General features: G+C 43.7%; 1 protein-coding gene across 6 annotated transcripts in view; it reads right to left on the bottom strand.

Moving 5' to 3' along the window:
- Positions 1–2,682: 2,682 nt before the first annotated feature.
- Positions 2,683–21,251, bottom strand: part of GRIA4 (glutamate ionotropic receptor AMPA type subunit 4) — a 265,515-nt gene continuing 246,946 nt past the window's right edge. The window contains exons 14-17 of one of the 6 annotated variants that reach the window (XM_048493587.1): positions 17,726–17,840; positions 11,851–11,985; positions 3,696–3,836; positions 2,683–2,880 (exon numbers count right to left, since the gene is read on the bottom strand). In XM_048493587.1, the coding sequence (XP_048349544.1) occupies positions 2,803–2,880; positions 3,696–3,836; positions 11,851–11,985; positions 17,726–17,840 (469 nt within the window). In that variant the 3' untranslated portion in view covers positions 2,683–2,802. Of the gene's footprint in view, positions 2,881–3,695; positions 3,837–8,978; positions 9,163–11,737; positions 11,986–14,369; positions 14,485–17,725; positions 17,841–21,251 lie in introns of those variants that run through there. The other 5 variants (XM_048493588.1, XM_048493589.1, XM_048493591.1 and 2 more) reach the window with 5 other exon arrangements.

Here is a 21,251-nt window from a genome sequence, read left to right as displayed (position 1 = left end):
GATTTGGAATGAAGTATAATCTATATACTGATGACACCCAGCTCTGTTTCTCCTTTGCTATTGGTTCAGCTGTACTTTGAACTGTGCTTTTAATATGGTAATAGTGTGGATGGAAGCCAGCAATGAACTAAAAAATAATTTCAGATTGGATTGCACTGTTGGTTGGTGATGCTGTGTATGTCTACTGATGGAAGAGCAGGTCTGTTATTTGGAGTCTCTTTACCCAATGTTGAAATTGTGGACAAACTTCAGCCTTTCTCTGAGAAGCACAATTTTGCTACGGTTGTTTCTGTTTTTGTCATTTCTGAATTGGATTTTTGCAATGCAACCAGCATAGGGTTCACTTTAAAGACTATTTGGAAGACATAAATGGGGCAAAATTCAGCCCAAAAGCCATTGCATGTTACAAAGTAGTGGGAAAATATCCTAACGGTTTTAAACTATACCTGTATTATGGGACTCGGGTACTTCAAGGAGTGTCTGGTCCTATATGTACCTGCCCAGCACTATTCAACAGGTACCCCGCTCTCTGTGCTCCCAATTTCAGATGTTATGTACCCACCCATTTCAACTCATCAGAGACAGTACCTTTTCAATGGGGGCATCTTTTGGAATCCCCACCTAAAGCTGCTTTATTTATTAAATAAAGTCTTCATTTATCCAGGTTGTGGGTTGATTTTTGTTTTTCTATGCTAACACCTGATCTAGAATCAATTGCTTTTGTTGCTGTGTGATTATATGATATTTTAATTATTTTGTGTTGTATTGTATCATCGCTATTAACGTCTTTTGTATTTGTTTTGAATTATTTTAGTTTCGAAATGCCATATGACTTGGAAGATGTGGGTAGAATTGTTTTTAGATAAATTGTTTTCTTCACTTTGGTTCCTGCTTTCTGGCTGGGGCCGTGACGGGGCAGGGATATGCACAAGATCATGATTTCATCGTGTAGGATAAGTGACTCTGAGCATGAGGAGGCGTAGAGAATTTGACACAGGGAGGCCATTTTCTGTGGCAACCCTGTGGCGGATTCCACATGGGCCAAAAAAACATTGGTGTGAAAACTGTGTAAACCCCTTTACACTGTTTTAAACCCTTTTACACAGTTTTCACACTGTTTTCACATAGCTGGTTTTGACCCATGCAGAATCTGCCTGTGTTTCCAATAATTGTCATTCTGTTCTCAGAGGAATAGCTATTTAGGGAAGGAGAAATAGTCTGGAGAGTTGGGATCTGCCTGAGTCACGCAGCCTCCCAGTCCAGTGTCTCTTGTCCAGGACTAATGTGACATTACTTGTGTATGGTAGAATTCACAGGAGTCTCACTGAAGGACAGCTAACTAAATTATTTCTACCTCCTGGCTCGTAATAGTCCAGTGGGGAGTTGTAAATTGGCCACTGTGCAGACCCTGGCTTTTCCACTTTACACCCTGCAAGAAGTACAGGTGACCAAATATCAAAAGGGCTGGGCTCTTGTTCTGAAGATGCTGTCAGCTGTCTTGAGGAACTTGCCTTAGAACACAAAGTCACCCTTGTCATTGTTTGAGATTCCACAAGCATCAAAGGAAAGGGAGAAACTTGAGTTGAGCCTCGGACCTTGGCTTCTGCTCCCCCGTGGTTGACAAGGAAACACCAACTGCTAGCCCATTCAGTAACCCCACAGCTCTTTGCCTTCTGCTCTTCCATTGTTTTCAGCATCCAGAACTTGGAAGCATGGGCAATGTGTGTGGGCAGCCTTGAAGCCATCTTCCTCCAGCTGCAATATAACAATAAAATGAACCACATATTTCTATTGTTTCTATTGGAGAGAAGCCGTATGTTTACTAGTGACAACGGAGAAATTATCACAGACTGCAACAAAACGGGGATAGATACAGAGATACGTAATTTGAGCGGTGGGCCTCTTTGTGAAAATGCATGCAAGACATTTTGCTCAGATGTGCAACTATCTCTTCTGGACTGAAACCAAACCTGCTGTTTATCACAGAAGCCGACTCTGCATGGAGTGATTCGCTGGAAGACAGGGATGTAACTAATCCCTCCCCTTCCCCAGGTCAGCTTTTTTTTTTTCAATAAGCCTGCTTTTTAAAAATTGAAATGGGTGGGCACGTGTTTTTAATTGAAAGGAATAAGCATGCAGTACTTTAAAAAAAGAAATGGTGAAGAATGGGAGCAGGGTCAAGATGAACTCCTGAATCAGTACTTGAGTCGCTGGCCAGAAAAAGGTTCAGAAGATGGTACTGGGTGCAGCACACTTGAAAGGCCACAAGGTGGTGCCTCGTAAGACATCAAAAGGCAGAATTTTTAAGGGGAAAAAATGACAGTGGTCTAGGCAGGGGTTCCAGTGATGAAAATAACTCTTCAGCCCTGTCCACAAGCAGCAAGCAGAATATGTTAGGTAAAGTAGTAAAAATGCAGAATAAACCATGCATCACCTGAGAAATTAAATGGCCCAGTGGCACGCAGGTTGCAACACTGCATGTTTCTTGTCACAGGATTTGTTCTTTAGCACCAGGTACATGTAGTACATAAGCGATCGTGCCGAACCAACAACAAAGCCAAAAGAGTCCATTGTTACCTCTGTCCACAAGCGCATGCTTGGTTGAACTTCACGTTAGAACACACCTTCTTCTCCCCTTCGATTCTGTTCCTCATGGTCAGAAAATCACTCCAGGTCAGTAGATATTAAAAGAACAGTTGTTGTTTTATTCTTTTTTGGTGGGTACAAAAACCACAGTTTCTTACACAGAACAAGATTATAAATAATATTGGTAACATGAGTGACCCGTAGTCTCTTTTGATTCTACACTGCAGACTGATGGTGTTCTCTAAACGTATTTGTTGGTTTCTTGTAGTTAGACAGATGCAAATCCGTGGAACACTGAATGGTGGAACAGAATGACGGTAACAGCAAATGAGAGGATGACCCAACAATGCTTATAAAAAAAGTCTTTGAATTTTATTACAGTGATGGCATCTTATATCAATTATTGCAATGAATTGTTCCCTAAGATGATTAGAAAAAAGAAATTGTGTTGTCCTCTACTGAATTTACATCCGTTAAGAAGCAAGCATTTTTCAAGATTCCTCTTTTTTTCCCAAAGAAAAAAGTAATTAATTTCTTTTATTTTTTTTCACAGGATTTACATATTTAATTTCATATCACAGTTTAGTGACTTGTTTCCACAGCTGGATATTCTTTCCATTGTATAATGTTGATCTTCTGGAGACACAGGTTAGCATGTTCATTGACTTCTATAGCTATTGGTTCCCCACTTGGTCAAGACAAAGACCAAAAGAGAGTCCTTCCTCATGTACGTTCTTCACAGTTTTTAATGCGCTAAATTGGCAAGTCTGATTAGTTTTTTTAAAAGTCCGCTCAAGTGAAATTGGTTGCTGTTAATACTCCTTTCCCAGCCCCTCCTCCTCCCCCCAACAAAACTAAATTATGATTTTTTTTTCCTGATATAAAATCTGAGTTTGGGTTTTCGAGCTGAGCCCATGCACATATTTCTTGCTGATGATGTCTGGCATGTTTGGATGCCCTTTCCCCAGACTCAGCCCATTTCTAAGTTCATCAATGACATTTCCTGTGTCATGTTACAGTCCATGCTGTATTCCCCTCAGTCACTGACACAGTTTAATTAAGGCACTCGATTATTTTTTTGGTTTTTATGGTAGGTCTGATGCAATTACCGCCAATCCTGAACTTTGTCTAATTGCAGTTCCTGTGTGTACAGCCTTTGGGCAGTCGGGAGTCAGTACGCGGCCGTTTTCTCCCACGCTGCCTGTGATGGATAATCTGGCTTTGTTTCGTATGGCTTCAGAAAAGGTCAGCTAGGAGGCAGGAAAAAGGAAGGGGGAAAAGAGAGAGAGAAAAGGAAAAGAGAAAGGGGAGGAAAGAAGGGAGTGTTACAATATTTCTGTTCCCCGAGAAACCAGCACACGACAAACACCAAAAAATATCTATGTGTAGACATCTGCATTATCATGTTAACTTAATATACACATAGTGCCTTTGTAGATTCTTGTGTGAAAACTCTCAAAGAGATCAAGCTGGAGGTGATGATTAGGCTAAAATTTAGCACAAGTCAATCTCTGGGCCAAACTTGAATTTTTCACTGTTGTCCAGATTGTTTTTAGGAGATCAGTCACTGCTGAGTTCCTGTCAATTTTCATAGCATCCCTTACTGGTCGGTCTGCAAGCCTTGGAACTGTCTCATAAATTACTTGATAAATGCGAAGATTGTTACTCAAATTATGCTCTAGTTTATCAATCAAGTTCTTATATAAAAATATATATATTTTGGTACACTTTGGCCACAGTCCAGCCATCAAACACAGCCCTGTTGAGTCACAGGCTGATTCCGCATGGGCCAAAAACAGCAGTGTGAAAATGGTGTAAAAGGTTTTAAAACGGTGTAAAAGGGTTTATACTGTTTTTACACTGTTTTCACACTGCTGTTTTTGGCCCATGCGGAATCAGCCACAGTGACATCAGTGGATAGATTTTTCTTCCATCCAAATCAGTGAGACATCAGAAGCGCTTTAAGTTTTTGGTGAGATCATTCTTTGGTTCTATACATTTTAGGCATTTCTTTCTACCCATTTTAATCTTGCTTTCCCCACAGTTAGAATGGATGGCTTTCGGGTGCTAAAAACAGAAGAAATATAACCCTTAAAATCAAAAGCAACCGCCATTAAAAATTTTAAATGGTCAGTCATTTGAACAAACATGATGGAAAGCGTCATCAAGTCGCAGCCAACTTATGGTGACCCCATGGGGTTTTCAAGGCAAGAGCAGAGGTAGTTTGCCATTGCTTGCCTCCGCATAGTGACCCCGGTTTTCCTTGGTGGGTTCCCATCCAAGTACTCACCAGGGCAGACCCTGCTTCACTTCAGAGATGTGACATGATTGAGCTACCTGGACCATCCATGTTAGGGAAGCCTGACTAAGTAGGTAGCTTTTTACTTGCCTCTGGCAGGTTGATCAGTGGAATCCTATGCACACTAACCTGGGAGAAACCCCACTGAACCATTGGGGGCTTACTTGTGTAAACACACAGAGGATTGGATAGCTGAAATCCTACCTGCATGAAATTGGAAGTCTTGCTTATGAGGAAAAGTGGATAGGGGAAAGGTGGGCTTCCTTAAGAAAACCTCTCTGGACTTGTATAAGAAAAAAATATTACCCCACTTGGTTGGGGTAGGTTTTCCGGGCTGTGTGGCCGTGGTCTGGTGGATCTTGTTCCTAAACATTTCGCCTGCATCTGTGGCTGGCATCTTCAGAGGTGTCTCACACTGTGTAACGGACTTCTCTCTGTGATACACCTCTGAAGATGCCAGCCATAGATGCAGGCGAAACGTTAGGAACAAGATCCACCAGACCACAGCCACACAGCCTGGAAAACCCACCACAACCAGTTGAATCTGGCCGTGAAAGCCTTCGACAATACATTACCCCACTTGTTTCCCCCTTTCTCTCTCCTACCGGGACAGGAAGTGTGGTAGAAAAAGCTTTCCATTTACACAGGCCATGTGGCATTTTCCCCATGAGGCTTCCTTGCCCATCAGTTTATTAGGAGCAGAGGAGTCTTTGCAGGTTGCTGAAAGAAGGCACTGTCCCCACAAGTGCCTTCCAGTTGTAGTTGAAAGTCCTGTTGAAATCAACTGGACGAGTTATTTGTAAATCAATCCCAATTATTTCAGTGAGATATAAATGTGACTAACCTGTGTTGGACTGAGGCCAAAATCTGCATGGATCTTGTTTTCTAAAATATTGGCCATGACCCACATATTGCATGCAAACACACAAGAGCAAAACACAGAAATAGGAGGCCAAAGGAGGGGTGCACAGGGCATATTCAGACAACCATCTTCAACCCTGCAATAATCTTCTTCTAAGAAAGTTGATCAAGAGATCTTTTACGTGAAAGTTGCCTTCAGCATGACTTTGCATGCATAACATTTGCCCAAGTCAGTGAATCATGAGGGTGGAACGATACTTGTCTGAATCATCCTTCTGTAAAGGAGCAGAGAGGGAAAAGACAACTACTGGGGCAGAAGGAATGTTGCTGTCTTGTCTGTAGAGCATTATGGGTAGAGAGAGCATCTACACCTAGTTTCACCATCTCTTCTTCCTTGAGAGGCAAGTGGAGCCTTATCTGCTGCTGAATTCCCAACCGTTCTAACAATAAATTGAAAGTCTTCTGTTCTACAGAACTTATGGGAGAAGGGAGACAGCTTGAAACTGAATGGGGTATTCCATTTTTTAATTACCTAGAACTCCTACAGTCATTGACAAATGCACAGGCAGTCAGGCACTTCTTGTGACCAAAATGCCCTATCATCCCCTTATGGCCTTCCAAGCCATGCAGAATCACAGAAGCTAGTGGGGGTGGGGGCAGGGGCTGGAGGAAGTTCCTCAAGGCTAAGGAGACTTCCTTCATCATAAGTGGTCCTAAGCAACACTTTCAGGGCGGCACTACATGTCATCAGAAACAGAGTGCTGCCCCCAGAAATAGCAGCTACGTGGCCATAAGAACTGGTTCTTAGTTGCTTTCAATATCCTATTCCTTCTGGAGCGTATCTGACTCTCACCAGGCCTCTGAGATTTTCCATTCTTTTTTCCTATTAATTATGAAGTCATATTTTCCTGCCTACCTCGAGAGTCCCAAGTGTGTAGAATCTCCTACCTTGTCTGGGTCTGGCTCCATTGTGCAGGTTCATTAGTGGCCAGCCAGTTTACTACTAGAGGGAAGATAGTATCCATGGAGATGGACCAATTGTATAATGCGTTGAGGCTTCCTTAGAGGAAACGAACAGGGATTCACCATGGCAGTGGTACATTTCCCATGCTACTTGGTTCCTGTGACTTGCATCTCCACGTTGGGTGTTATCTCCCTGCCCCCTTATTTAGAACTGTGAGAGGTCATGCTCCAAAGATATGATCAACTAAGGCTCAAACAAGACCCATTGAGGAAGATTTATATACAGAATCTCCTCTGTGTGTGTGCCAGATTCCATACTTTAAATCAATATACAGGTACCCATTTTGCTGAAAAAATTAACCCCCCTCACCAGAGGCGTATCTGGGGAAAATGTAGTCCGGTGCGAAATCTGAGTCCCCCGCTCCCAGTAGGGGTAGCCACCCTCCCCCACCATGACAAAACTTTTTTGCTCCAGGTCTTGAAGTCAGTGTATTGATCTGGGGGGGAGGAGGAGGAGTGGGGTGATTTCTCACCCCCCTCGTGACTAAATGACCACAGCCCGGGAATGTTTGACCCCGTATGTCGCCCTGGGTGGTCCATCCCTGCCCCTCACTCCACTTCATGACTTGTAATACCTAATGTGTTTTGAGTGTTCAAACAGAAATAAAAACACATTAGGCATCACAAGTCATGAAGTGAGGGGGGGGTCTGTTTTTTCAGCAACATGGGTACTTGTATTTTGATCTTATTGCCGGGGGCGGGGGGAGCAACCATCTTGGTTTGGCCTAAAGCAGCTTCTGAGTACAACTAGTGCTGAGAATGAGGGAACAGTGCACAAGAGCGCAAGAGACTGCAGACCCCAAAGGGATGAAAAGGCAAGAAATCTCATTCGGAAGGGGCACGCTCAGCCTAGCATGTGGTCACAACTCATGTGGCCACCGTGAGTTACAAAACATTCTTCAGTAGGTGATGTGGGAAAGAGCTGGCTTAGATGAGCTGAGAGTTGTCCCGTTTCTCAAGAGAAATGCTGCCATCACCTTGGACTCTGGAGTGGAAGGAATACTCAGTGATCTCAAGGAAGCGTCTGCGATGCAAATGAAAGTATGCAGCATTTGAGTACATGTCTTGCCATTAATGGGGCCAGATCCCACAAACCTATTTTTGTGAATGGCAGTGCTGGCACAAGAGAGACTTCTGCCATATCAGAAGGCTCCTTGCCCAAGACGAAAGTGCCGCCTTCAGTGGAATGGATGTGGAGATCCAAACTGTATTGTGTGCCTCAATGACAAAATCTGTGTGGCTGGCAAGGGGTTTTTCCTTTTTGGAAAAGAAGTTTTTCAGAGACTAGCACACGGGGGGTGGGGGGGAGGAATGAGACAGGCAAGGCATTAGGAGTTATTAAGGCTGGAGGGGATAGAAACTAGGGGATGAAGTGGGGGGAAGTGGGCCTTGCCGAGAGTGGGCATTGCCTCCCCTGCCACTTCTGGAGGCAATGGCCAGGCTTCTGCAACGTTGTTGTTGTTGTTGTTTTGCCAACATAAAGATTTAGAAACAGACTCGCTTAAAACGAAAGCCACAACTTGTGGTCCGAGGGAATGACCACAAAAGATGACATGAGTATATTCTGGCAGGCAAATTCCATTGACAAGTTACATGTCTGACTTGTTCATTGAAATTGTTGGGGGTTACACACAAACCTCAGCGCCGGGTCATGGCCCATCGGCCCATCATGGCCTAGATCTATATTCTTAAGATGAACACACGTCATGTCTTTTCTAGGTTCTCCAGCTACCGGAATGGCCCAGTTGTACAGGCAAACATTCTGGGTTTTTTTTAAAACACATGTTTTAAAAACACTGTGTTTGGCAGCTTGCTCCAGTGTGCCATGCTGTACACTGTTGCTGAAGAAACAAAGGAAAGACTTGCGAGAGCACCTGCAGACCTGCACCTCCATCCCTGGTTTGTTTGAGCCAAACTGTTTCAGAAGTCTTTAGAACAGGGGTCTTCAAACTATGCCCCCCCAGGTGTTAATGAACTACAATTCCCATCAGCCCTGCCATTTGGCCATGCTGGCAGGGGCTGATGGGAATTGTAGTCCATGATCATCTGGAGGGCCATAGTTTGAAGACCCCTGCTTTAGAAGCTGGGCTCCCAGCAGGATGGAGTTTGGCATAAAGACTAACAGTATCCCCAAAGAACCCGAAACTCCCCAATCCATGTTCACCAAGCCCCCGCCCTCACCTTCTTCATCCCCCTCCTGAAAACCCACCTAATTCCTCGGAGTGCTCCAGCTATAATGACCACACGCCATTCTCTGCTCATGCTGTGTTTGTTCTGTATTGTATTGTTCTGTTTTGCATCGGCTGTGCCTTTAGACTGTAACCTCCTTGGGGCAAGGGCCTGTTATTTGTCTGGCACACTTTGCCTATAGTACAGCGCCGTGTGCTGCAGCACTATATAAATAATAAATAAAAATAATAATAAAAATAATTCTTTTCCTCTTACGTTCTTCTAGGTGGCAAAAAGAAAGACTGTTGGTTTACTACTTAACTTTTACATTCCTAATATCTAACCTCTGTACAAATGGGTGTTGTAGTTTCCATCTCTGTGGATATGGTTGAAGAGCGTCATTACTCTGAGGTTTATTATTAAAACTACGAACTGGTTCACACATTCATTTTGCCAGGTATTTAGAATGCATCACAGAAAGGTGGGATGCATGCTTTCACATTGTACCAATTAAATAATGCCTGATGCTGGTTGGCTCAGTTCATGTGACCTTTATCCCCATTTTCTGAGAAGGAAGAACTGCAGAGTCTTGCTGGTGGGAGAGTAGGGGGGCAGAGACCAGGCAAAACAGTATTGTGTGATTCTTTAATGCCACTTCTATCTGCCTAACTGGAAATGATGTCAGAGTAGCGATTGGGGAAATTCCTAGAGCATTGTGTGATATGGCAACATCACTTTTGGGTTCCTAGTTGGAAATGATGTCGGGGCATTATGCAGGGCTCCTCTACTACTCCATTAGGTGCTGGCAAGGATTCCCCCGCATCTGGCAACCTTAAAAGAACTGCATGAACTGAACCAATGCAATGGTGTTACATGCCTGGGAGCTGGCAGAGGGAACTTGTTCTACTCCCACCTCTTTGCCATGGAGTTACGCCATGCATGTCTATGAACATGTGCTTATTTCTTCAAAACATGTATATGCTGCCTTTCCATCCAAATAGGGTCCCCAAGGCAAGAACATGACAAAAACTGGAATGGTCGAGCCATTTCTGTTATTAGATTTGTAGTTAAAATGGCCGCCCCTCAGAGTCAGTGGCAGCCATGCATGATCCATCGCTCCATAAGATCATCCACATAGCTACAGGCTAGCTGTAAATTACGTCACCAGATGCATAGGGCTGACTGACAGGCTTTCTCGGAGAACTGGTGCTTCCTATGGAGAAAGTGTCAATTCCCTACCACTGTCATGTCCACCTAGGTTCCCCATTCACATGTAGCCTTGTGGGTTGTGGGCCTGCTTCCTGATAAAGCTGCTGCTGGGCAACTACTGGAAAAAACCATCCTTGATCTGGACAAGACTGATGGAGCTCCAACGCTACAGTGGCATCAGAACCCGAGATCCAGGGACTGTGTCCCAAGAGCATGAAGCTTGAATTAAATGCCTTGGTTGCAGTCCTGAGCATAGTAACAGGTAAGCTCGTGATCTCAGTGAGATGCAGGATCGCAGCCCAGGATTCGGATAACCCAAGAAATGTTGGTCCCCCAAGGTAGCCACAGCACAACAGGGCAGCATCATTAGTAATATTGCAAACGTTCCTGGGGCACACAGTCTGGGTTGCATGAGGTGGCACTGCTGACAGTTCGATTGCTCGGGCCATTGGGCTCGCCCCGACTAGGGGATGGCGAAGCGGGGTAGACAACAGTTTTTAAGAAAGTTGGACCTGGTATGACAGATAGCGTAATAGGATGGTAATGAGCAAACTCATTTCTTAGGTTTCCCACCCTGTCTCTAGCCGAACAGCTTTCACAGATTACCCCGTAGCACTATAAAAGCAAGGAAAACCCATTTACATAGCAGCAATAATAAGATGGGTCTGGGCCGCAAGTGCTGTGGAGGCACTGCCCGTATGCTATCCTCACCGTTTTGTACAATGACTCAAAGACATGGTACCCATTTTTGGGGGGGTTGGGGGGAATGGGAGAAATTTGTGCACCTGGACTGCAGAGTTTATGGGGAACCACTTTCCTTCCCCTACTGGGACCGGTTTTCTATGTGCGGTAAAACAAATCGGCCGTTTTTCTTGTTATTCCTATACTGGGTGGCATTCATAGTGGGAGGCTCTGCTCTCAGTTCATAAAGTTCTGTTAATGTTCACTATGGACCGCTTGTAACTGGAACCATCCCCAGTCAGGCTATGGGGTGCTCCTCTTTTGATAGATGATATCCTTCTTTAGGTCAGGGGTAGGGAACCTGTGGCTCTCCAGATGTTCAGGAACTACAATTCCCATCAGCCAATTGGCCATGCTGGTAGGGGCTGATGGGAATTGTAGTTCCTGAAATTTTGTCTGAAAGCCGCAGGTTCATATGAGGTGAAAGAAATTCAATAGTTTAAAAACACCTGCTCTCTCTTTCCTCCGGGGCTCCATCAGGAAACCTTATCTTTGATTTTTCAAAAAATTATAGTTGGACTGCAAAATCTTAAATTTCAACCAAGTGTAAAGATCCAAGTTGATCTATAAACTCCCTATAGTATCAAAAATATACTTTTATATTGATGCACTATTTTTTTTAAAAAAAAATCAGACCACTTTCAATGCAGATGTCTATGAGTAGCATATGAGTAGATATACTAAACATCTGCAGCCAAAATTAACGGAACCAGTTATTATTATTATCATTTTCAAAAGAGGCAGCTCTCTTGAGAAGCAAGCAGTTACCACCACTGGACAGACAGGTCACAACACCGCATGACAAGATGGAACATCACCCACTCACTGTTAGTAGGCCCTAAGTCCTACCCCTAAATTTTAACACTCTCGGTTCCATATACGTTGTAACCTTCTCTATAGGTTGCTAAATTCTGGGTATTCTGCGAGGAAGTTGGGTTAAAAGTCTGTGCACTCTTTGCCACCTTCATTCTTTTCGCCTCGGCCCTGGATTTGTAACAGAACTCTATCAATGCCACCAGCATAGCCAAGCCCAGGCCTCCAACCAGAATGTAGAAGACGCCTGCAACGTTGCTGAGACTCAGGGCGCTCGTCTTGTCCTGGGGGAGACAGAAGGGCCAGCGTTAGAATGCAGACACAAGGCACAAGCATATTAGCAAACGAACAGTACAGTATGAGAAGTACAGACATGATGAGTAAACAGTTTCCTTGAAATAACTAGAAGCAACAACAAGACAGCCCCAGACAAACATCTTTGAGATAACTGGGCCTCTCCAGATTTGCAGAACTGACAAACATATAAACAAATGACATTCTTTATAAGAAAAGGGGCCATTCCTTCCTTACGGAAGATTACCAGCATTTTAAGATGCAATTAGTCCCTTGGTAATGAATGGCTGTGAAACAGGTTGCTGCTATTAACTGCAGCATCAATAAAGCTTATCTATTTCCGCTCTTTGGACTATCACTTCAGGGTGCCCCGAGTGTGAGGGAATCTTGGAAGATAATTAAACAGCTTTCTGAAAATCATTTGTTTCTGATGGGGTTCCTTTCATATGAAGTATGTAGCTTGGCCTGGTTTAGTTAAATAGCAGGCTTCCAGCACAATCTTAAATAGAATTAAACTCTTTTTTTTTAAGGGTGTTACTCTGTTCAGGGTTGCCCTGTCACATTTCAAACTCGAGTCTGGGGCATCATATGAAAGGTACTGAGCCTCTTCCAGAATACATGAAGGGCAATTACTCAATTCAATTATTCAATGAAAGGGCAGTTATTCAATTCAATTATTCAATTACTCTTTTCTGTAAGACTTTTTTTTCAGAAGAGAAACACTTCCTTTGTTGGAAGAAGATTCAATGGAAAGTTGTCTCTGGTTCTAGCACAGTGTCTTTTTAATAAAAGTCAAGTTCCTCGTGGAGTTCCCTGAATTTAGACAACCAGTTGGGTTGTTGTCAGTGAAGGGGGATATAAGGTACACCTTTACATCACTGAGTTTGTAGGTTTCTAGGTGAATCACAACATTAACAACAATAGTCATAAAGTCGGATAACTTAAAATAAAGTTAAATAATCAAGTGGATTATTGTTTTATTTTTAAAAAGGAAATATTTGTAATAAGTCAATATTTTTGATCAAGAGTATCTTATGTTGAAAGAATTTACTGTTGGGGCATCCAGTTGCACATTCAACATTTTCTGGTTATCAAGAAAATGTGCCTAGTTCATATTTTATCATAATTCTTTGGGCCAAAAACATTGTCAGGATAAGGCATTATATGGGACATTAAGTAAGCAATGCCATTAATAACAGACATTTTAAAGCTACAGTAGTCAGTGTTCTTGTTCTAAACTATTTTGAAGTTCACCAGCATGAAGATTAGCCAGCATGTTTGGTATAATAGTTTAATTTGAAAAGATAATATTCAGCTAGGCAAGAACAAAATAATCAAGAAGGTCTTTCACATGGCCACACTCTGGGAAGGGGAAATATTGTAATTGGCCTGAGAGCTGGTAAGATTAACAAAATGTTTTCAGGGTTAAGTGTGTGTATGTGTGTGTGTGTGGGGGGGGGGGTTGGGCCTTAATATTAAAGGAGAAGGGCAATATAGTCATCTTACATGGAAGCACTGCCCACCGTCCTTGAAGGAACTCTCCCTTGGTGAAGGAAGTTTTGACTCTTGAAAGTTCATCCCTCAAAATCTTGTGGTCTCTAAGATGCTACTAGATGCGAATCTAGCTCTTCTACAGCAGACCAGCATGGCTGACCTCTGAAACCATTTGCTTTGCATTTACAAATGAGTCATGATAGCGCTACCACAAATAACTAGTGAGGGAGTCATCAGAGCTGTTTTAATTACACTTGCCAACTCTGGATCCAGGGTGGAGCCTGGGAGCGTGGGGTTTTAGAAAGGGAAGGGACCGTGGTAAGGTAGGACGCCATGCAGTCCACCTCCCAAAACAGCCATTCTCTCCAGGGAAAGTGCAATACACATTTTAAATAAGTCAATAATAAATGTATAAGTGGTGCTGATCTCCAGCCCCCACCTGAAGGTAGCAACCCTTGTTTTAAAATATATTATGAGATGTCTGCTGATCTCGGGGCTATTGCGAAGGGCAATCATCAGCACCATGTTGACTGTAAGTGGTCCTAAGCCAGAAGAAGATGGTATATAGAACCTCTGTGCTCTTGCCAAGTATGACCCTGAGCACTTTGAAGCACTTCCAGAAGCATCTTGGGGGCTTTGTATTTGGCTCATTTGAGGGATGAAGCATTAAATGGCATTAATATAGATGGGATACATTTTGGGAGCTGCAGGGCTTTCAGTTACAAATTTATATATATGTACGTTTCCTCTTTGGGTTGGGAGGGAAGGCTTGAGTTGTCTACTACAATGACTACTGTCCAACAGCTTAATTATAAGCATCCCTGGGTGACCATTACTCCCTTGCGAACACAATATTAGGTCCCGAACTGCAGCGACTGACCTTACTTCCAGAGTCCTTGGGTCCACATTCACCTTTATCGTACCACCATTTGTTTTTCAGCTTGTCTAAGACGCCTGCCTCACTGAGTTTCAAAACGGCAAGGTTTACAGGAGTTCTTCACGTGGAAAATAACATAAATAACATTATATATGTTATTTTATGTTATTCAAGTCAAACTACATAGAATCGCATTGCAAAGTGACGGAGCGGAAGCCACAGTGGCTGTTATGTCGTGTACAGTTGGCCCAGGGTTACAGACAGACATAGAACTGGGACCTGCTCCATCGCTTCAGGTAACGGGCACATACTGCTGGGGAGAGCACTGAACAAGCGGTGTGCAATTACTGTGAACCCAAAACTATTGGCTTACATAGATATGAACAACGGTTGTGTATGGCTACCTAGTAGAGAAAGTGATCTGATTGTGGACAGTAATTCAACGGTGATTCAGGAAAGAGGTAAGAAAGCCCTGGTTCACACAATCCATAAATAACTGGGAATTCACTGACTCAAAGGGGTGGGGCTCTTCCTTTGTTGAAGAGTAGAAGCTGGATTTCCACCTCTCAGAAGTGCCTTTTAATTTCCTGCCTTGAACAGGAGGTTGGTCTAGCTGGATCCGTCCAGAACTAGGATTATGTCTGTAATCTAGCCTAGATGTCTTTAAAAGCTATGCTAATTCAGACCATTGTGCCAACTATTTGTACATTTTGTGCAATCCCAAACAACGCAGAATGTACACTTTGGCTCGTTTTAACGCTCTGCCTAACGCTATGACTCTTGGCAGGTATAATAACACTCCATATGAGAACAGGTTATGTCAATGTAATATGGCCGTTGTTGAGACTGTTCAACATGTACTATTGGAATGTCCAATGTACGAGTCGTTACGCTCTATATACATCTGTCCATTGATAGAGAGCTCAAACGATGTCAGGCTACCATCTGTTATGAATTTTCTACTCAACGGTTCCTGTGATCTCGTATGTGAGAATGTTGCAAGTTTTTTGAGGAACTATTTGGTCAGGCGCAATCATTGCCTACATAGTAGTAACGGCTAAATTATTTTATGTGTGCATGAATGTTGTGAATGTTCAACGTTGTTTTAATGTATTTTAGTATTTTAATGTCTCAGTTAGTAGATAAATGCCCCTTTTTACTAACTCTGTAATTTATAATGCCAATAAAGGCTTTGGAATTGGAAATTGGCTATGCTAACAACATGGTCTACCAATAGCTATTAGCCACAGTGGCTGCACAGATCTCTTACGTTTGGAAGCAATGTGCTTTTGAATGCTAGTTGGTGGGGGAAAGCTGATGTTGCATTTATGCCTTACTTGGAGCTTCTCAGAGGCATCTGGCTGGCCACGGCCTTCCCCTTTCTTCTTTTTTTTTGGGGGGGGGGTGTTAATGAAAAAGCAAGGCATTGTCTCCCCCATTTATTGCCTTCACAAAACTGTACATCAGCACCAAACAACTTTGGCTGCAAAACTACCCATTCTCTCTGACAATCTAGTTCCAGGGAATTCGGTGACGTTATGTTTAAATTGTGTATCACACAGTGTGGATAGGCCTCCGTGTTTTCAAATTTCTCATCACCATCGGGTATGTAACTTATAGATACATCTAAGGCTCATTCCACACATGCAGAATAATGCACTTTCAAACTTCTTTCAGTGCTGTCGAAGGCTTTCACGGCTGGAATCACTTGGGTGCTGTGTGGTTTCCGGGCTGTATGGCCGTGTTCTAGCAGCATTCTCTCCTGACGTTTCGCCTGCATCTGTGGCTGGCATCTTCAGAGGATCCTCTGAAGATGCCAGCCACAGATGCAGGCGAAACGTCAGGAGAGAATGCTGCTAGAACACGGCCATACAGCCCGGAAACCACACAGCACCCAAGTTCTTTCAGTGCTCTTTGAAGCTGTGCGGAATAGCAAAATCCACTTGCAAACAATTGTGAAAGTGGTTTGAAAACGCATTATTTTGCGTGTGCGGAAAGGGGCCTAAGTTACAGTTTAAACACAATATGCTGCATCCTAACCATGTTAGTGGAAGGGTGGTTTTTTTCCTGCCAGCAAAAAAAGGGGGGTATGTATGCTTTGCTGATTCCTTCTCCCACTGCAAACACCTAAGACAAGAGTGAGGCTCAGATTGTCTGTTAGGCAGGCCATTTTGAGGAGGACACAAAGGGTGAGATTTAGCACCACACTGGCAATGTTTTAACATAAGCAGTGAGCAAGTCCCATTGCTACAGCTGGATCTCCCTGTATGTCAGTGGTTCTCAACCTTCCTAATGCCGCGACCCTTTAATACAGTTCCTCATGTTGTGGTGACCCCCAACCCTAACATTTATCCATTTTACAGATTGAGACACTGATGCAGAGAGTCTTAGGTAACCCCTGTGAAAGGGTCATTCGACCCCCAAAGGGGTCCCGACCCCCAGGTTGAGAACCACTGCTGTATGTAATGCTTTCATCTTTAGGATGAGAGCTGGAAGAAGAAGAAGAAGAAGAAGAAGAAGAAGGAGGAGGAGGAAGAGGAAGAGGAAGAGGAAGAGGAAGAGGAAGAAGAGGAGTTTAGATTTATATCCCCCCTTTCTCTCCTGTAGGAGACTCAAAGGGGCTTACAATCTCCTTGCCCTTCCCCCCTCACAACAAACACCCTGTGAGGTGGGTGGGGCTGAGAGAGCTCCGAGAAGCTGTGACTAGCCCAAGGTCACCCAGCTGGCATGTGTGGGAGTGCACAGGCTAATCTGATACTTTTGATACGTTTCCAGGAGTTAGATTTGGCCAAGGACTTGTGTTGGCGATTCCTAGTTTAAACAGTTTCATCTTAGGGGCTGTCTACACTACATTGTTTGTCTTCAGTTTATAAATACTTTATAACATCACCATTCCTCCTCCATTTTATCTGTACAACCACCCTATATGTTGTGAGTGTGTGCTGTGTGTGCAGCCAGTCCTGAGTCATCCAGCAAGTTTTCTAAAGATCACCCATATCCTCAACCTGATCACTAACCTCAACTAGTCTTCTGCTCCTATTGCCTTTGGAGTGAAATCTCTGTTCTGGAAGCAGAAGAAAAACTTAAAAAGATGAAATAGCAGCAAGTTTTGGGGGAATAAGAAGAGAAATCCACAATTTGGACACCCTTGCTAATCAGTCTGGCTTGAAGGACGCCCAAGAATGCAAATATTTTTGCTTTGACAGTAATTGCATACATCTGGACTTTGCTTTTGGGGGATTATTAGAAGTGCCATGAGACATGGTCAAGGTTGTCCTGACAGGGAAAGAAAGAATCCCAGCAGATGCGCCCATTACTCGACATACTGTTTACCCGCTTGTGGTGACATTGAGGCTAACCTTGGAGTCACCTCCCCCGCTGCCACATTCTCCTTTGTCGTACCACCATTTGTTTTTCAATTTGTCCAAGAGGCCTTGTTCATTCAGTTTTAAAACTGCGAGGTTAACAGCATTTCTTGAAACGATAAAACATATCTTGTAAGAAACTGCACAGCTGTTAAGATGTTAGAAGGAATGAGGACTTTAAAGAAAGCTGTTTTTATCCATGCACTAAATAAACCTCTCATTTGCATATGGCAACATCCCTGTTAAATAGGAGGAAACGGGCTTACTTTCAAATTAGGGGGGGAAATTGCTCCTCCAGTTTAGGAATGACATCTTTACGGCTTAGCTCTTAAATAAGAACGATATGATTTTTGTAAACAAATTCAAAACAGTTCCCTTCTCTGGTCACGTTTACAATGCGGTGATAAAGTGCAACTGAGATATCTTATATTAAATGGCTGTGTTTTTCCCATAAGTTTAAAGCCAAAAGTTTAAAAAAAAGGCCCTGCATTCAATTTCCTTAGCAGCCAAGAGATGTTATTGTTCACTGTACGAAATTAGAGTTTTAAATTTCAGTTTCCTCAAGCTGGAACGTACAGTTCTAGCACCTGCATAAAAGTGTAGCAGTAAGGTGTGAATTAAACAGGTACACACCAAGCAAAATTACAGGTCCTGTCCCTCTCTCCACGTACCTTTATAGCTGTCCATAATATAAACATAAGGGAAATGATCCAGATAAATTACAGGGCAATCACAAGAATATTGGAAAGAGCCCTGCTGCATCAGAATAGTGGTCCACCTAGTCCACCATCCTATCTTATACAATGGCCACTGGCCAAACAGTTACTCTGGAGTGCATAGAAGCTGAAGCCTTTCCCTGATGTTACCTGTTAGCACTGGAATTCAGAGGTTTACTGCCTCAAAATGGAATCCTGGCAATTGGTTTAGAATAGAAGAGGAGGAGGAGTTTGGATTTATATCTTGCTTTTTCTCCTGTTAGGAGTCTTAAGGCAGCTTACAAACTCCTTCCTTTCCACTCCCCACAATAGGCACCTTGTGAAGTACAGAGGCGTAGCTCCAAGGGAGATGGGGGTGCGCAATGCACTGGGCATGCACCCCTGTGGGGGTGTGGTGACGGCGTTCCGGGGGTGTGGTGGGGGTGGGGTGGGACGAGGGCATTCCAGGGCAGGACAGGGGCAAAGGATACACCAGTGCACTGGGTGATTTTCCCCCTTGCTACACCTCTGGTGAGGTAGGTGAGGTTGAGAGAGTTCTGAGAGAACTGTGGCCCTTTCCACAAATGCAGAATAATGCACTTTCAATCCACTTTCAATGCACTTTGCAGCTGTGCGGAATAGCAAAATCCACTTGCAAACAATTGTGAAAGTGGATTGAAAGTGCATCATTCTGCATGTGCAGAAGAAGCCTGTGTCTAGCCCAAGATCGCCCAGCAAGCTTCATGTTGAAGAGTGGGGAATCAAACCTGGTTCTCCAGATTAAAGTCTGCGACTCTTAACCACTATACCATGCTGGAGCTCTAGATTTCCCAGCTCTGGGTTTGGGAAAAGCCTGGATATTTTGGGAGTGGAGCATAGAGAGGGTGGGTCTGGGGAGGGTATGATGCCATACAGTCCACCCTCCAAAGCAGTCATTTACTCCAAGGGAACTGATCTTGGTCATTTGGAGATCAGTGGTACTAGCAGGAGATCCCCAAGTGCCACCTGGAGGTTGGCAACCACAGCTTAGAAGGATGTAACTGTTTAGGACTGCGCTATTAATTGCTTTTGTCTCATTTAAGCCCATTCCGTGGGACAACTTGCTTAATTTTAGATGTATCATGACCATGTGATCTAGGTTAAATAGTCGTCCAGTGTAATATGCCATAGGCAATCACATCAGGGGGTGTGAAATGGTCTAGTGTAGACCAAGCTTGTCAAATCTGGGACTATACTTGGAACTCTGGGACTGTACTTGGAAGGGAGACCTCCAAAGAAGACTGCAGAGGCAGGCAATGACAAACCTCCTCTGCTTGGTTGCTTGCCTTGAAAACTCCACCAGGGGGAGCTATAAGCCAGCTGCAAGCTTCACTTTACACAATCACCTCAGACAAGACTGTTCTCCAGATCTACTCCATGGAATTTTGGAACCTGGCAAAGCCCCTTTTATTCCCACTAGGGTTGAGCAATACCGAAAATATTCGGTGGTGCCGAATCAATACGAGCCTATCGGAATAGCTTGCATTTGGACGGCTTGTAAGCCAAATTGGCCGAATTGTGTGCGATTCGGCTCTTTTTGTGATTTGGCACAGCCGAATCACTAAGCCTAATTCCCACCTACCTACCTCAATAGCACCCCCCCCCCCGATTCCTATTCCAGCCAGTGAGGTGCAGTGTTGGCGGGCTCAAATCTGGAGAACCAGGTTTGATTCCCCATTTGTCCACGTGAACGCTGCTAAGCGACCTTGGAATGGTCCCAGTTCTTTGGAACTCTCTTGGCCCCACCTACCTCACAAGGTGTCTGTTGTGGGGAGAGAAAGGGAAAGGAGTTTGTAAGTCACCTTGAGTTTACTTATAGGAGAGAAAGGAGAGGCCTAAACCCAAACTCTTCTAGCATTCAGGCTGTTTTTGAACCTGGGGAGTCCATTAAGATTTCATGGCCATTCATATTGTGTGTGTGTGTGTGTGTGTGTGTGTGTGTAATCAGAAGATTGGGGGAGAAGAAGCCTGTTACCCTCAATCAGCAAGGAGAAAGGAAATCAACTTTGGAGGGCTTGATAGACAGAATGTGAATTCGTACAATAAGCCAACAACAAGGTAAACTGTCACCTTGATATTGTGTCTGAATGCTTTTTGGAATCATACTGCTGTACTAGATGGCTCTCTGATCTAAACCCAACAACCCCGCTCTTACCTTCTTTTGAGGCCAACTCACTCAAAACTCTTTTCCATACAAGGGAGGCACCTTTACGGCTCATCTCCTTTGGAACATCTTACTTTGTTCTTCCCTCCTCCTTGTTGCCTTTCATGAACGCTCTTGGTGGGTCCTCTGCAAATCTTTGCCAGCTAATTACTGAGCTTTGGAAACTATTTCTAAATGGAATTGACCCAAGCCTAATTTTTGAGGCTGTTAAATTTGTATTAGATTGCGACTGCAGATAATGTAATTGCTTGTCTGCCCCTGCAACTCAAAAGCCAGGACTTTCAGCTGGGGCGTGAGTGATAATGGCCTGCTCTTTGTGGATAAAGCCTCCGAGGCTACGTTTCTCAGGCAAACTGACAAATGTAATTTTATGTAAGTGCTCTAGTTATGATTCATGATCAAAGGGGAGAAGACGAGCAAAAGAACGAGACTGAAATTGTTCATTTGCCTGCTTTGTTCCAGGAAGTGTATGCTGCTGAATCAGAGATATTTAGTATGGATTTCTAATTAAGCAGTTGGTTCCAGCTCTGCTGTTTCCAGCAACAGTCCAAAACCATCCCTTGAACATTTCCACTGAAGGCAGGAGTACTATTCTGGGAAATTGTGACTTGAGAATTTCAGC

Source organism: Sphaerodactylus townsendi, linkage group LG04 (assembly GCF_021028975.2).
Source record: "Sphaerodactylus townsendi isolate TG3544 linkage group LG04, MPM_Stown_v2.3, whole genome shotgun sequence".
Classification (NCBI taxonomy): domain Eukaryota; kingdom Metazoa; phylum Chordata; class Lepidosauria; order Squamata; family Sphaerodactylidae; genus Sphaerodactylus; species Sphaerodactylus townsendi.
This window is presented reverse-complemented; position numbering and strand designations above follow the sequence as displayed.